The sequence below is a fragment of the Oryzias melastigma genome, linkage group LG6 (genome assembly GCF_002922805.2).
Source record: "Oryzias melastigma strain HK-1 linkage group LG6, ASM292280v2, whole genome shotgun sequence".
Classification (NCBI taxonomy): Eukaryota; Metazoa; Chordata; class Actinopteri; order Beloniformes; family Adrianichthyidae; genus Oryzias; species Oryzias melastigma.
Window position 1 is genome coordinate 11,387,885 of NC_050517.1, and position 15,870 is coordinate 11,403,754.

General features: G+C 43.3%; 2 protein-coding genes across 5 annotated transcripts in view; both read right to left on the minus strand.

The window, feature by feature from the left end:
- mon2 (MON2 homolog, regulator of endosome-to-Golgi trafficking) overlaps positions 1 to 15,870 on the minus strand; it is a 448,157-nt gene that overhangs the window by 124,593 nt on the left and 307,694 nt on the right. The gene's annotated exons all lie outside the window — the stretch shown is intronic.
- On the minus strand, positions 2,469 to 14,588 carry slc7a14b (solute carrier family 7 member 14b). The gene is made up of 7 exons (XM_024282117.2): positions 14,182 to 14,588; positions 13,489 to 13,725; positions 13,156 to 13,373; positions 12,825 to 12,971; positions 8,963 to 9,171; positions 8,137 to 8,891; positions 2,469 to 4,278 (listed from the first exon to the last, which is right to left on the minus strand). Exons 1-7 carry the CDS (start codon positions 14,480 to 14,482, stop codon positions 3,905 to 3,907), a joined length of 2,241 nt encoding a protein of 746 aa, XP_024137885.1. The 5' UTR covers positions 14,483 to 14,588; the 3' UTR covers positions 2,469 to 3,904.

Consider the following 15,870-nt stretch of genomic DNA (forward strand, 5'->3'; position numbering starts at 1 on the left):
AAACCTGACACACTAACTAACACAGACTGGTCTCAAATGACTAAATAACCCTTTCATCGTCTGTCTCTGCTCAAACCCAGCTTTGTTTGGAACCATATCCACCATCTGGTTCCCCGTCGGCGCTCACAAGGAGCACAACATCATGTCCTTCGGCTTCTCCCTGTACACCGGCTGGGCTGGATGTGGCCTTTGTCTTCTGGCTGGCATTGTGATCCTGTGTTTCATGATCCCTGTGGTGGGCACCATGTCCAGGGATAACAGCTACTACTACTCCAGACAGGGGGGCACCGCCGTGCCTCTAGACCAGCCCACCAACCACGCCAGGAGTGAGCGTGTTTAGAGAAGGCCAGGTTTTAGTTTATCACCACTAGAAGGTTCTTTAAAGATAAAAAACACGCCCCACTCATTCCAACCTGGACAGCAATTAAACATCTATTTACTTTTTAATCCTTTAACATCAGAGCTCCAGTGTTCATGTTTTTTGATTTACTGTAACTTTTCAACCGTTAACATGATAACTGTGTGAATGTTTAATAAATATTCACACTATAGTGATTCTCCTGCTCCTTTGCGTTTATTTTTCGGTGTGTAAACACTCAATCACACTGTAAGCGATTTCAATAATCTTGGGATTAAAACATTCAGCTCGTTCAGGACATTACTGCTATTTTTGATATTCACAAACTTATATAGTATTTTAGTAGATTAGCAACAAGACTTTAAATATATTCATGGGCTATGTTTACATCATTTATAGTGCTTGTCAAATACATTGGAGTTTAGCTAATATTTTAGCAACATGTTAAAGTTTTTGGCTAATTTGTTTTCTACTGGGGGTTTTTAGGCTTATTTAGAGTTTAGCCTCTATTTTAGCAACATGCTGACATTTTTGGCTATTTTAGTTTATTAAGAATTTTAGAATATTTTGGAGTTTAGGTAGTATTTAAGCAATGCGCTAGTTTTTTTTTTTTTTGGCTAATTTGGCACATAGGCCTACTGAGATTTTTCAATGCTAATTTAGAATATAGCTAATATTTTATCAAGAGGCTAACGTTTTTGGCTAGTTTGTTATCTACTTTGGCTGTTATAGGCTAATTCAGAGTTTAGCTTCTATTTTAGCAACATGCTAATGTTTTGACTTTTTTACTGAGGAATTTTAGGCTATTTTGGAGTTTAGCTAGTATTTTAGCAACGAGCTAGCTTTTTTGGCTACTTTGACATCTATAAAGGTTTTTAGGGACCAATGCCGCTTTTCTCTTTCAAAATCTGCTGGAATTATTGTGTTAATGGTTGAAAAGTTACAGTATGTTAAAGATTTGTGTTTAAGCACTTAATATGATTTAAAACAAAAAAGGTTTGTGGGATTTAGTGACATCTAGTGGTGCATGGGTGTAATGCAACCAATTAAAACTCCACTAATTCAGTATGTGAAAGAGCCTCAACAGCTGATGTTTTCCTGGATAAAAATGTTCTAACCACATTTTAATGTCATTTTTCTAATAAAATATTTTCCTCTAACAGTGAAGTTAAGACTCACCAAGCTGTTTGCCTGTTCAATTGACTTTAAAAGACTTAAAGTCCCACTCCAATCATCTTTTGATCTATTTTAAACTGGTATTTTATTCATGTTTGTCATTTTTAGTCACAATCAAGAGACTTGTGTCATTTTTTTAAGACAATTTCCACAGAGGAGGAGTTCATTAGAGAAATTCACCTTGTGAGTAAGCCTGTCTTCCCATCATCCATCTGTTTACATTTTCCTCCACTAGCTTACAGCTCCTCACACCTGCAACCTAGAATTAGTGGTGTAACAAAACTGCAATATCAGAGCTATCCAGCTGTACAGTTCAGCTCAAAATAAAGACGTTCATGGATCTATTTGTCTGTAAGTGGATGCATCAGAATGGAGCTTGTGACGCGCCCATTGTAGTTTGTACAAAACAACAACTAACAGGATTTTTTTGTTTGCTCCTTATTCACAGCAATAAAGACAATAAATAAAGAAATATTTAGAAAAGCCACTTGAATCTTAATTTTCAACCAAACAGTGGGAAACATTTAGAAAACACATTTTTAAAAATATTGATTGTGTGTATTACTCCCCGAGGTACGGAGCCCCTAAAGGGACATAAAAGATAAAAAAAATTCGAAGTAAAATTTTTTTTTCAAAAATATAAATAATGAAAAAAAAAGCATTCTGGTAAGATAACAACTGATGGGCATCAATTATTAACCAGAATATTGCTTTGTTAATTCAATTTTTGGAAAAAAAGAAAAAAAAAAGTCACCAGATTTTATTTTACTAATTTCCTTTTTTGAAAAACAAATGCTAGTTTGTTACCAGAACTTTTTTTTTTCTACTTCAAAATGTTTTTACGGAGCCCTCAAGTAGAAAAAAATTATTTTTTTTACTGTGATGTCTCTTTTTTGGGCTCCGTAAGATTAGACAAAATACTTTTATTTGAGTGTTTTTTCTTTTTTTTTGTAGTTGAAGGGTTAATATATGTCCTCCCCCATGAGAGAATTTCTTGTTTAAAACACAGTTTTGATTGGAGTAGGTCTTTAAGATGATCAGCTTTGTGCATAAAGCCTCTATATCATATTTTTTTCCAGTATGTTGTAAACCTTTAACAATTATAAAATTTGTTTTATGTTTAACCAATTGTTATTTTTACATGTTTTGATATTTTCAGGTATATCAGAATACATTTTGTAACTTTTATTGCCTTGAGGTTTTCATAAAAAAGTATGTTTTACCCAAAGGATGAATTTCTCTCGTGTGTTACTCCACCACAAAAACTAACGTTCATCCATACACACACAACCACAAAGCATACGCTAAATCAGTCACTTTATTCAGTGCAAAAGAGATGCTCTCATCTAGAATAACTAGTCCATTCAATAAATCATTTAATGTTTAGAGCAGCAAGCTCCTTCAAACAGTTTTGAGTTTCAGAATTAACTTTATTTTTGATTCGTTAGAAGTCCGTGTTTCAACCGTAGACGAGACAGACGAACAGGTCAAAACTCAAACCCAACCTACAGTGTTTGAATGCACAAAAAGAGGTAGAAAACAACAGAAACATGAGGGAACAGATGGAACTGTGAAGATCAGCCTCTTAGAAGCCGTTTCAACATCTTTCAGTCAAAGAATCAGCTGCCAGCATCAAGAAACCACTGAAGAAACACCATAAAAAACACAAGTCCAGCCAGTCTGCAGCTGAAATCCTCACTGGATAAACAAAAACCCCTAAAGCATGAGGCGCACTCTGTTTCTGTAAAGGAACTTAGTGGTTAGAGGAAAAAATAAAGACCACAAGAACCTCTGAGTGTGGGAATCCCTTCTGAAACAGTTTGAAGCATCTTTTCATCTCCTCTAGTGGAGCTGAAATGAAGCTAATTGGTTAAAAATCAATTTATCTACAGAACCGGTTCGGGGTCATGGGGTTGTTGAAGCCAACCCAGCTGTTGGGTGATGGTGGGCTACAGGATCCAGTCTGCTGTAGGGCCGCACCAACACAGACACACCTATAGACGAGAGTCCAGGTGTCCGGAGGAAACCCACAGACACGAAAGAACACAGCTGAAACAAGAACAGGAGCTCCTCGCTGTGACCGCTCCACCGCGGTGCAGCCCTGGTTAAAAATCCATAAAGGTAAGCCACAACAATCACATTAACCAGAAGATTAGCCTGCAATTTACATGACACCTCTATACACGAGTTGTTGAAATTGGCTGCTGGTTGAGGAGCTTACACACATTTACCAGAGAAAGAAAAAGAACCAGGATGTGGAAGTTTCTTCAGGTCTCTATCAGATACATTCACAAAAATTCACCAGCAAACGTTTAGAAATGTATTTTTTAAGAAAACTTTATAAAAGTTTGTTCTGATGTTTCTAAAAGGTCAGTCATCTTCATCATCAAACCCAAAATTGGTGCGTCCTTTGGCCCTCTTGCTGTTGCCTGGATACGGGTCTCTGGCCCCGGACTGGTACCCGTGGCGCTCTTCATCTTCCTCCCAGTGGCTCTGCTGCGGATCTCCATCCTCTTCCTCCATCTTGTTCTGCTGCTGGTACTGGTGTCCCCTTTCCTCCGGGGCAGACCAGCCCTGGTACGGTTTCTCCTCCTGCTCCTGGGGGTAAAAGTTATCGTCGGGGGAGAATGTGTCGTCCAAATGGTCGTCGTAGCGCTGGTAGGAGCTGGCGTGGGCCTGCTGCTCCCGGGCGTTCAGCTCCAAAGTGCTGTGCCACACTCCATAACACCCATAGATCAACAGACCTGGAACAGAAGAGGACGACGAGCATCGAACAGACAGATCTCAGTTTAGATCTCTATCAGACGACTTTCCCATCATCCCTTGTGTGTTGGAAACAACCTATTTGGGTAGTTTCTTTTCATCGGAATTATGATCTAATTTAGATAAGTAATATGCATCTATTGCAGGTGTCTTCTGGACGTCTCAGGCAGCTATATTTCATTACTTTATTACACGTGTGTCAAAGTGATCAATAATTTTGACAAAATATATTTTTATGGAGAGTAAAATATTGAAAGTTATTTAAGGTTTAAGTTGATTTATTCTGGAATAATATTCCTGAATTTTATTAATTATTCATAATTATGTTAAAAGTTACTGTTATATAGTTTTAAAAATTGGTATTCTGCTAGCTTTTTGGACTATTTTGGGATTTACTAAGATTTTTTATGCTATTTTGGAGTTTAGCTAACATTTCAGCCACATGCTAGCTGTTTTGGCTAACCTATGTTTTTTTGTTTTGTTTTTTAAGCTATTTTGGCATTTAGCTAATATTTTAGCTAGCTTTCAGCTTCAGCGTTTTCAGCTATTAATTTCAGCATATTCAGCTATCAGCACCATCATCTTCAGGAGCCAAATTCAGCTTACAGCATTCACACTAGCATTATCACAGGTAATGATATATATCTAGTTCATAATTATGTTAAAAAGTCACATTTTAAAAGTTTTCAAAATGTAGTTTTAGAATGTTCAATAAATATTTATCCTGTTCCTCCCGTGACTTAAGGAGTGTTTTGGATTTTGGCCCGTTGTGTGATTGAGTTTGACACTCCTGCTCTATTAAATGTCTTCCAATAGATTTTTATTTGAGAACTTTATGAAAAATTTACCAGTTATGAAATAAAACTGTAATTTTCCATCCATCTGTTCATCTTCAGAACTGGTTCCAACCCAGCTACAGTTGAGCAAAGGTGAGGAAGACCCAGAACAAACCACCAGTGTGTTGCCTCCTTTTTTTGCTGCTTAGATTTGTGTTTAGTTGTCTAATAGACATCATGTGCCGGTGGGTAGGCTACTTAATTAAAATTTTTTTGCAATGGCATACTTCACATAAAACAAAAATCTCAGTAACTTTTCACCAAAATTATTATGGCTGGTCTTATTTGAAGACCAGAATCAGAATAAAGAAAAATCTGTCTGGAAAACATACTTTTTGTCAGTATTAAATATGGGTTTATATGAAATGTTGCATAGTGGTAAAATTCACAATTACCCAGCCAGCAAGGCCAGGTGGGCCCCATTTGGTTTTAAAGTGGGCAGAAAATGTGAGCCCTGAATGGGTTTGTCCACCGTTCCCATGGTGGTCCAACATGTGTTTGCCCACAATGAATGAAGTGGACACTCAGTGGGTTAGCTTGCTACGCTAGCCAGCTGCCTGGTGGACAATGGAGCTCGCTAGCTCGCCACAGCAAAGCTTGCTGGCTCAATACAATGGAGATCATTAGCTTGCTGCAGTGGAGCTTGCTAACATGGGGCTTACTAGCTCAATACAGCAGATCTTGCTAGCTTAATACAGCAGAGTTCGCTAGCTTGATACAATGGAGCTCGACAGCTTGCTACAGCGGACTTTACTAGCTCTCTACAACGGAGTTCGCTGTTGCAGAGCTGGCTAGCTTGATACAGCTGAGCTCACTAGCTTGATATAGCAGGAGCTCGCTAGCTTGCCAGAGTGGAGCTTGTTAGAGTGTAGCTCTCTAGCTCAATATACTGGAGCTCAGTAGTTTGCTAAAGTGGTGCTCGCTAACATGAGGTTTACTAGCTCGCTACAGTGGAGCTTGCTAGCTCAATACAGTAGAGTTCGCAAGCTCGATACAACAGGGCTAGCTATTTTGTTACAGCTGACTTTGCTAGCTCACTACAATGGAGTTCGCTACAGCAGAGCTCACTAGACCTCGCTAGCATGCTACAGCAGACCTCGCTACAGCAGACCTCGCTACAGCAGAGCTCGCTAGCTTGACACAGTGGAGCTCGCTAGCTTAATACAGTGGAGATCACTGTAGCAGCCCTCGCTAACTTGCTACAGCAGAGCTCGCTAGCTTGATACAGTGCAGCACCCTAGCTCGATACAGCAGAGCTTGCTAGCTTGATACAATGCAGCTCGCTCTCTTGATACAGCAGAGCTTGCTAGCGAGCTACAGTGGAGACTTGTTAGTAACCCACTGAGAGTATGACTAAGCTAATGTGGGAAAACACAGAAGGGGCCACAGAAACTGTGGACAAACCAAATTGAGTCCCTCATTTTCTGCCCACCTTTAAACCGTATGGAGCCCACTTGGCCTTGCTGGATTGATAAATGCTCACTCTAAACTTCAACATTTAATCATGTGAACAGGAAAAGGGTTAACAGGTTTTTCTTCTTGTTTGTTCTTTTTGCCTCTGAAGGTTAGGTAGCCACAGGTTAACAACAGGTTATAACATCATTTAGCCAATCCCTATCAAGAAATCATTCATTCATTCATTCATCTTTCTGGTCGCTTCTTCCCTTTCAGGGTCGCGGGGGTGCCGGAGCCTATCTCGGCTACTGATGGGCGAAGGCGGGGCTTACCCTGGACAGGTCTCCAGTCTGCCGCAGGGCCATCAAGAAATCATACACACACTTTTTAGAAATTGCTGAGGGTTGCATGTTATTTATGACAGGAGCCCGTAGGCCACATTTGGCCTAAAGGCCAGACTGAGGCCTGAGATAGATGTTAGAGGGTTTAGACAACATATGCAGACTGTGGGCCACAGTTTCTCATGTCAGATTTGTGGAAATCTTTATTCTATGGTGGGCTGAGCACAAAAGTGCCCCTCAGGGTTCATTTTAGAACCCCCATCCATCCATTCACCTATCCATCCATCCATCTATCTTCTTCCGCTCATCCCGGACCGGGTCGCGAGGGCAGCAGTCTGAGCAAAGATACCCAGTCTTCCCTCTCCCTGGCCACTTCCTCCCGAGTCATTCCCAGGCCAGCTGAGAGACATAGTCTCTCCAGCAGTGGGACATGCCGGGAACACCTCTCCAAGGAGGTGTCCAGGAGGTTTCCACACCAGATGCCCGAGTCACCTCAACTGGCTCCTCTCGATGCGGAGGAAAAGCGGCCCTACTCTGAACTCTCTCCGGGGGACTGAGCTCCTCACCCTATCTCTAAGGGAGCGTCCAGCCACCCTCCAGAGGAAACTCATTTCAGCCGCTTGTAGTCGGGATCTTGTTCTTTTCGTCATGACCCAGAACTCCTGATCATAGGTGAGTACTAGGATGAAGATCGACCCGTAAATTGAAAGCTTTGCTTTCTGGCTCAGCTCCCTCTTTGCCACAACAGACTGGTGCAATGACCGTATAAAGACAGACACCGCTCCAGTCCGCCTGTTGATCTCCTGCTCCGATAGTCCCTCGCTCGTGAACAAGACCCCAAGATATTTAAACTCCTCCACCTGAGGTAGGAGACTCCACCCACCGAGAGAGGACAAACTGCATTTCTCCGGTCAAGCTCTCCCCTCATAAACTCTCTTTATGAGTTGCCAGATCAAAGATCCAGTTATGTCGCATGGATTGGCGTCACTGGGGCCCCACCCTGGAGCCAGGCCTGGGGTTGGGGCTCGTAGGCAAGGGCCTGGTGACCGGGGCTCCTACCACGTGCCCTGGATGGGTCCAACCAAAAGAAGCAACATGTCATCACTCTCCAGTGGGCCCACCACCTTCAGGAGAGGTGCAATGTGGTTTTGGCGGTAGTCAAAGGCGAGTGCTTCGATGGCTCAAACCCCGGTCATGGAGTTTGGCTTTTAGAACCCCCTTTTCTTTAAATTCAAGAAACATAATTAATACATATGAATAAACTCACCTATGATGCACCAGATGGTGAACCTGGCCCAGGTAAGGGGAGAGAGTTTCAGCATCAGGTAGCTGTTGACCAGTATGGCAGCAGCAGGCACAAAGGGCACGCATGGCGCCATGTACGGCAGTCTTCTGGTACTTTCTGGTTGCTGTAGGATCAGAACCATGAGTTTCACCAGGGATCCTGCCATCAGGGTGGCCATCAGACCCGAAAACACTGCTCCCACCCCTGAGCCCTGCTCAACTCCATAGATGACAGTAGACCAAAGAAAAAAAGACGTGATGAAGAAGAGGAGGGTGCATCTGGTTACTATGCGTCCAGTGGCTGGGGTGGGCCGAACTGACGAATCAGGCATTCCCAAACGGACCCGTATGGTGTAGTAGTGACCCCCGAGAAGCCTTTTCAGTAGTGAAGCTCTTCCAGTGTGGAAATCAGTGTCGTCTGCATCTCCTTCTGTGCCACCAGCATGATATGTTGACGTCCCATCGTGATCAGAACCTTCAATTAGATCCTCTTTGGTGGGGACTGGTCCTTCATCGTCCTCCGTCCTAAACTGGTGGGTGTCGGTTTGCTCGTCAGGCTGGTAGCGCAGCAGCAACACACATACGCTCACCAGAGTGTAGGCCAACAGAGTGCCGATGGACATCATTTCAATCAGGTCCCTGAGGCTCACCAGGAGGGCAAGGATGGCTGCCAGGCTTCCAGATACCACACACGCAATACCAGGAGTGTGTGTGAGAGCCCACACGTGTGACAGGCACCTTTAAAGAAGAAACACACACCTTAGCTGTGCCTGTCATGACGGCTTGCCCTCACCTGCATGCTGTCTTACCTGAACAGGAGGCCGTCCCTCGCCATGGCGTAGATCACCCTTGGCATCGGAAACAAGGAACCCAGAAGAGACACTGTGAGTCCGGCAATGGAGCCGACAGCCACCACATACTTCCCCCATATAAAGCCGTGCACGGCGAACATCTCCATGAGGGGGGCGGAGCCATCGATCAGGTTGTAGGGAACCATGAGAGTCAGGATGATACTGACCTGCGGGGCCAACACAGATGATAGTAACGTTTGAGAGATTTATCTGATTGTTGCTCGTTAGCATTCTGCTACTTGCGTTTACTTGTTTTTCCCTTTTCAGATTGGTTGGTTTGTTAGAATATCTCAGCCATTATTTTTTTTTTTATTTAACTTTTCATCATGATTTAATTTTTAATTTTCATTGGGTCGGGTCTAAGCAAAGTAATTCTGACAGACCCTCCCAAACATCAGACATGTCCTCCACTTCCTCACTTGTAGTATCAACTGGCTTTGCTCAGAGTTCAGACATGGTTGTATTGAAGGCAAAGAACACTACTGCACAGCTGAAGTCACATGATCATACAGTACATGATAGCGTTTTGTGAGCGTCGGGTGTTTCAGAAGGGCAAACTTTGTCTTTTTGGATGTCATTGAGTGTACACATAATCATAAGCTATCATACAATGTAAGAAATAACGACAATAAACCAATACCAGGGAAAGTACACAGAGATTTGCCAAGTCCACACATCTAGTTAGCTACAGCCGGAAGAGAGTAAGCGCTCTTATTCGAAACCGGAAATACGTCACACAGCTCCGTGCATAGAGTCCATTGGGTTTGTCCAGTTTCTGTGGTGGCCCCACCTGTGTTTGCCCACATTGACCTAAGTGGACACTCAGTGGGTTGGTTGGCTACGCTAGTCAGCAGTTCGGTGAACCGCGTAGTGTTCTAGTGGGCTCTGTTGTAGAATGCTAGTAAGCTCCTCTGTAGCATGCTACTGAGCTCTGCTAAAGTGAACTATATTGCAGCATGCTAGTAAGCTCCACTGTAGCAAGATAGGGAGCTCCTCTACATAGAGCTAGCGAGCTCCTCTGTAACATGCTAGCGAGTTCTGCTGTAGCGAGCTCCACTGTAGCATGCTAGGGAGCTCCGGTGTATTGAGCTAGCCATCTCCTCTGTAGCATGCTAGCAAGCTTTGTTGTATTATGCTAGCAAGCTCCACTGTATTGAGCGAGTGAGCTCCACTGTAGCATGCTAGCTAGCTTCACTGCATTGAGGTAGCGAGCTTCGCTGTAGTGAGCTAGCAAATCAGCTGTACACCAGGCATCTGGATAACATAATGAGCCAACCCACTGAGTGTCCACTTAAGCCAATGTGGTCAAACACAGGTTGGGTCACTGCAGAAACCCAATTGGGGCTTAAATTTTCCGCCCACTTTTAAACCATATGGGGCCCACTTGACCTTGTCAGCTGGGGATTGATTGATTGCATCAGTTAAGTGCGAGACGGCATCTCTACCCAGAATTTTTCCGGTCTCATTCATAAGAAACACCTGCTCTGGATGATAATAATCCTGCGCGATATTTTCAAGCTGCTTCTGAGTCTGCTGATGCCATTTCTCCATGCAGGCTCGCTGTGAGTGTGCGTGTGCATAGCGGATGGCCTGCCGTGCTCTTCAACCATGCTCCCCTCCTGGGAAATTCCTGCAGCTCCCGCAGGAGCACATTTGAAAGCAAAAGTTTCATACAAGCATCTTGAGTTGTCGGAGTTTTTGTGACAAACCGGAGAAGTCACATGAATAAAAAAAAAAATCAGCGAATACATGAAACCGAGACTCAAGAAACGCGAATAAATGGGAGAACACGAACAGGAATTTAATGCTGTTTGAAAGAAGATTGTGGGCGGCTAAGAAGAATACCGCCATAATGTGGAAAACGTGATCCCTAGCTTAGCGCTATATTGATGCTTTCTAATGTCGTCACTTTCTGCCAATCAACGGGTGGCTACAGCGACCAACCTGTTCCCGTTTTCTCTGGACCTACAGCTGATGGTGGCCCTCAAGAGGTACGGGTCAGAACTGTTTGATGGGTCCATTTTACTATCAAATAGCGGACCGGACCGTACCGGACCGGACCGCTCAGTGGAAACGAGGCTTATGTCAGCTCGTTTGTGGGACATGCTGACATTTCTGGATCAGCGGAGTCCACACTCATCTGAATCTCCAGTGGAATAAGGTTTGTTCTTGTGTTAGACTAGATATGTCTTCAACCAGAGTGGGACCCCCATGACTTGTCTGAAGGAATGCCAGAACATCCACTGGATGGAGAGGATGGGTATGGTTGCTTTTGTTGTTGTGTGTGTTTGGTGTTCCTGTGAAACTGTTGTTGCTTTGTGTGCTTTTCATAGCTGCTATTGTAGTTTTTTTCCTCTGCATCAGATGCTTTTGTTGCTCTGCCCAGAAGACGATGAGTATGAAGAAGATGAGTGTGTCTTACGGGGAAATGTGTGGGAGGTTGTTGTTCTCTACCTCTGTGTGCAGGACAGGCTGAGCAGGAGGAAGGTCATGTGACTGCATCTGTACCAACACATTCCAGGGAGGAGATTGGACCAATGAGGAGACAACTACTCCTTACACATTCCATAGCTCGGTACCAAAATGTAACGGGGTCAAAAGAAAGGGAGGTTCATCCGTCATGAACTGATATGGGGCCCTGTGGGAGAGTGTCCGCCCTGAGACTGGCAGGTCTTGAGCTCAATTCCAGGCCGAGTCATACCAGAGAGCCAAAAAATAGGATCCAGTGCCTCCCTGCTTGACTCTAAGCATAAAGGGATTGGATTGGGGGGGGTAAGCCACCAAATGGTTCCCAAGTGCGGCTGTGTCTGCAGCTCACTCCTCCCTCCGGGGGATGGGTCAAAAGCAGAGAACAAATTTCACACACATAGAGCTGATGAGAAGTATAACCTGCTACTTGTTCCTGTGGACTTCAGTTAAACTTTGCATTGAAGCTCTTAGTATTTGGTCCAGATAAATTATCAAAAGTATGAAATACAATTTAACATTTTTAAGCTTTTTTCAGCCAGTGTATTTATTCATTTAGTATTTTTAAACTTACGTTCATATAGGACCGTTTTATTTATTTTAAATTTACTCTTAAGCTGCTAAGTTTCCTCAGCTGATGTGAAGGTTTGTGATCAGACTTTGAGCCTGTTCGCAGGTTGACATGGGTTAGACCAGAGGTGTCAAACTCAATCACATAAGAGGCCAAAATCCAAAACACACTTCAGGTTGTGGGCCGAACAGGATAAAGTTTATTGAACACTCAAACTTCAAAATCGCCTTAAAAACAGAAAAAAAATTCTTAATTAGCAAAACTGTTTGCATGTTGCTGAAATATTAATTAAACTCCAAAACAGCATAAAACCCCCAAAAAGCCTAAATTAGCCAAAACAGCTAGCATGTAAATATTAACTTAATTCCAAAATTGCCCAAAAAACTTTTCAAAAGAGCCTAAATTAGCTAAAACAGCTAGCATGTAGCTGAAATATTAGGAAAACTCTAAAATAGCCTAAAGAATCTTAGTAAATGATAAATAAATAGTCCAAAAAGCTGCAGAATGCCAATTTGTAAAACATTGAAACTGTAACTTTTTATCATAATTATGAATAATAGAAAGGCATTAATATTATTACAGAATAAATCAACTTAAACAATAAATTACTTTCAACATTTTACTCTCCATAAAAATATAGTTAGAAATAAGCGCAAATATAACATAAGACCATTAATAACAATAAAATGTGGAGGAATTTAATTACCCGGAGGGCCAAATCCGGCCCCCAGGCCATGACACATATGAGTTGGACATTTAGAGTTTTAAGAAGGTCGTACTGACCGACACATAGGCAGTGAGGCAGGCGACCAGCGAGGCGGTGATGGCGTACGGGATGGAGGTGTTGGGGTTTTTTGCCTCCTCTCCTGTCGTCGCTATGATGTCAAAGCCAATAAAAGCGTAGAAACAAGTTGCTGCACCTTGCATCACCTGAGCAGAAAAACAAACCACAGGAGATCCTTTAGTTCAGGAGAAAAGCTTTGATGTTTGAAGGTTTATTTCAGGATTTGGGATGCCCAGAAATGCCAAAAAGAAGCTGTAAATGTGGAGATTTGCAGGCTGACTGACTAAGGATCAGATCCCTCCAAGCGGACTGAACAGAGCAGCGTCTCACCCCCGACCAGCCATATGGCAGGAACTTGCCGCCCTCCCAGTTGCTGACTGTGATGAAGAAGAGTCCAGCGATGATCATGAAAACCCAAACCACCATGTTCACTACATTCAAGATGTTATTGAAGCCCACAGAGTTCCTGACTCCCAGAGCGATGATCACTGTGACCAGCAGGGCGATGAAGAGAGCAAGAAGGTCAGGGTACGTGTCCTCGCCTTTACCTGGACAGCCACAGAGGCAGGATTCAACACACAACAGAAATAAGGATGGATGGTTTCCTTTCATAGACTGTTTAAATGGTAAAGCGAACGCGCTTCCAGCTGTTGTGTAACTCACCAAGCCCTCGCAGCGTGCCCAGGTGTGTTATCATGTAGTTACTGATGCTGTGATTGGCTAGAGAGTCGAACATGTTGCTGAGGGCAGACGCTCCGGCCGCTGTGCCAATCAGGTATTCCAGGATCAGATTCCAGCCAATGAAGAACGCCACAAACTCCCCGACCGTCACGTAGCTGTAAGTGTAGGCCGAGCCCGTCGTCTTTGGGACCCGGACGCCAAACTCAGCGTAGCACACACCTCAGAGGGAGACAGAGAGATGTGATGCTGTGTTTGGAGAGAGTGCATGAAACAGGTCAGAGATGATGTTACATTTACAAATTTAATGGAGAAATATTAACTCTAACCACTGAAGGTTCTGTGAAGAGGAAGTTTAAGGCTTTAAATTGTATTTGAGTTTTTGGACTTTTTAACATAATTATGAATAATAAACAGGCAGGAATATTATTCCAGAATAAATCAACTTAAACCTTAAATAACTTTCAATATTTTACTCTCTATAAAAATATATTTCGTCTAAATTATGCAAGCTAGAAATGAGCACAAGATAACATCGGGTCATTAATAACAATAAAATAAAATGATCTGGAGGGCCGGATAGAATTACCCAGAGGGCCGGATCCGGCCCTCGGGCCTTGACTTTGATACGTGCTCTACTCTGTCAGGAGTTTTTAAAAACCTTCCACAGCCTTCTACCTGATAGTATGGATGCCACTGCTGCAATAATGAAGGACAGGATGACCCCTGGTCCAGCCATCGCCTTGGCAACAAGTCCAGAGACCACGTACATCCCCGTTCCAACGCAGCTTCCCACTCCGAGTGACACCAGGTCCACAGTGGTGAGGACCTTCGCCAGTCCAACAGCTGAGCCCTCTGCCAGCTCGGTGAGGTCGTCTGAGGCTTGCCCCATTGAGCCCACCGGCTTAGTCCGCAGCAGGCGGGAGTACATGTTGTACCAGGTGTCGCCCATCGACAGCCGGCCTAGCCACGACGCCATGACTTCCTCCGGTCAGTCGCTTACTGTCAAACGTCTTCTCAGAACCTCTGGGTGTCCTCTTTCAACTCTGCCCTCATTCTCTCCCGCCGCCTTCAGTCTGCAGGAGACAGTCTGTGGAGAAAGGCTGATGTCAGAGAACGAACATCGTTCATCTATTCTTTTCACCTTTACGGCCAATCTTCAGACTGGTTAGGGACCCTCCACATCAAAAATTGACGTTTTGACGTCATTTTTAGAGGTGCTGGCTGTTCCAATTAAAACAGGGGTCCCAACCTCCGAGCCTGGAACCGGGACACGGACCGCGCTGGTACCCTAAACTGAGGGTCCATTAGCCATTCCTCAATATGGGACGACTTGGGAACGAGCATGTGTTGCAACAGCCTGGTATGGGTTCTCTTAGGATTTGTTATGGTTAATTTAGTTTCTGTTTGTGCTTCTTATTTGTTTTGTTGTTTATTCATTTCATTTTTTCAAAGTCTCTTTCAGACTCCATCCATCCATCCATTAATCCATCAATCCATCTGTCCATTCATCATCTTTTCATCCATCCATCCATCCAGCTGGCTCTGTTTTGATCTTTATTATGAAAATTCTAGAACTTTAAACTTTGGATGAACTTCCTTCTGGAAATGTTAAATCTTCTTCCTAACAGCAGATCATCTGCTGTAACTCTCACATTTACAGCAGATCTCTCTACTTTGTTACCAGAAATTATATATTTGATTGAACTGAATCTGGTCCTTTAACAAGAGTCAGGGGGAGATGTTTATAATCATGGTTTGATTTAACTCATTTGATTTATCCAGGGGTGTGTTTTTTGATGGACATGTGGGCGGATCCAACAGAGCTTTGATTTGATTTGATTTGTATAGTTTATTGAAGCTTGTGTATTCAGCACACATCATGCATAAACAATAGCTATGCTTTTCAAAACTCAAAAGGCAGTGGAAGGAAGAAAAACGTGTGTCCTGCCCCGCTGCCGTCTTTGGAACGTTGTTGAGGTAAGCGGAGTAAACTCTGCTCAATCTGTCTGTCCCTCTTTAGGCCTCATTCTCTCTGTGGAGAATCCTACGGATGATTGATTGAGTTTTTCCAGTGTATCTCCTCCTGAGACCCGTGCTTTTGTTTGGATTTTAATTGTTACTGTTTTATTAGAAAGACAAAAATGTGCAAACAGTTTCATTAACACAGATGTGTCTCGTGTGAGAGAATAGTGGTCTCTCCGCTGTGTCCAGAGTCTGTCTGGTGTCCTCCTTACAGATCAGCAGGTCGAACTCAATCACACAGGGGGCCAAAATCCAAAACACACCTTAGGTCACGGGCCGAACAGGATAAACATTTATTGAACACTCTAAAAATAAAAATTGGAAACTTTAAAAGTTGAACTT

Excerpts from the sequence above, each read along its gene's own strand:
- slc7a14b (XM_024282117.2), bottom strand. The coding sequence starts at position 14,482 with ATGGCGTCGTGGCTAGGCCGGCTGTCGATGGGCGACACCTGGTACAAC. Across the intron at positions 9,172-12,824 it reads GCCTCACTGCCTATGTGTCG|GTCAGTATCATCCTGACTCT; the intron begins GTCAGTACGACC and ends TTGGCCCCGCAG. Across the intron at positions 4,279-8,136 it reads CACCATCTGGTGCATCATAG|GTCTGTTGATCTATGGGTGT; the intron begins GTGAGTTTATTC and ends CTTCTGTTCCAG.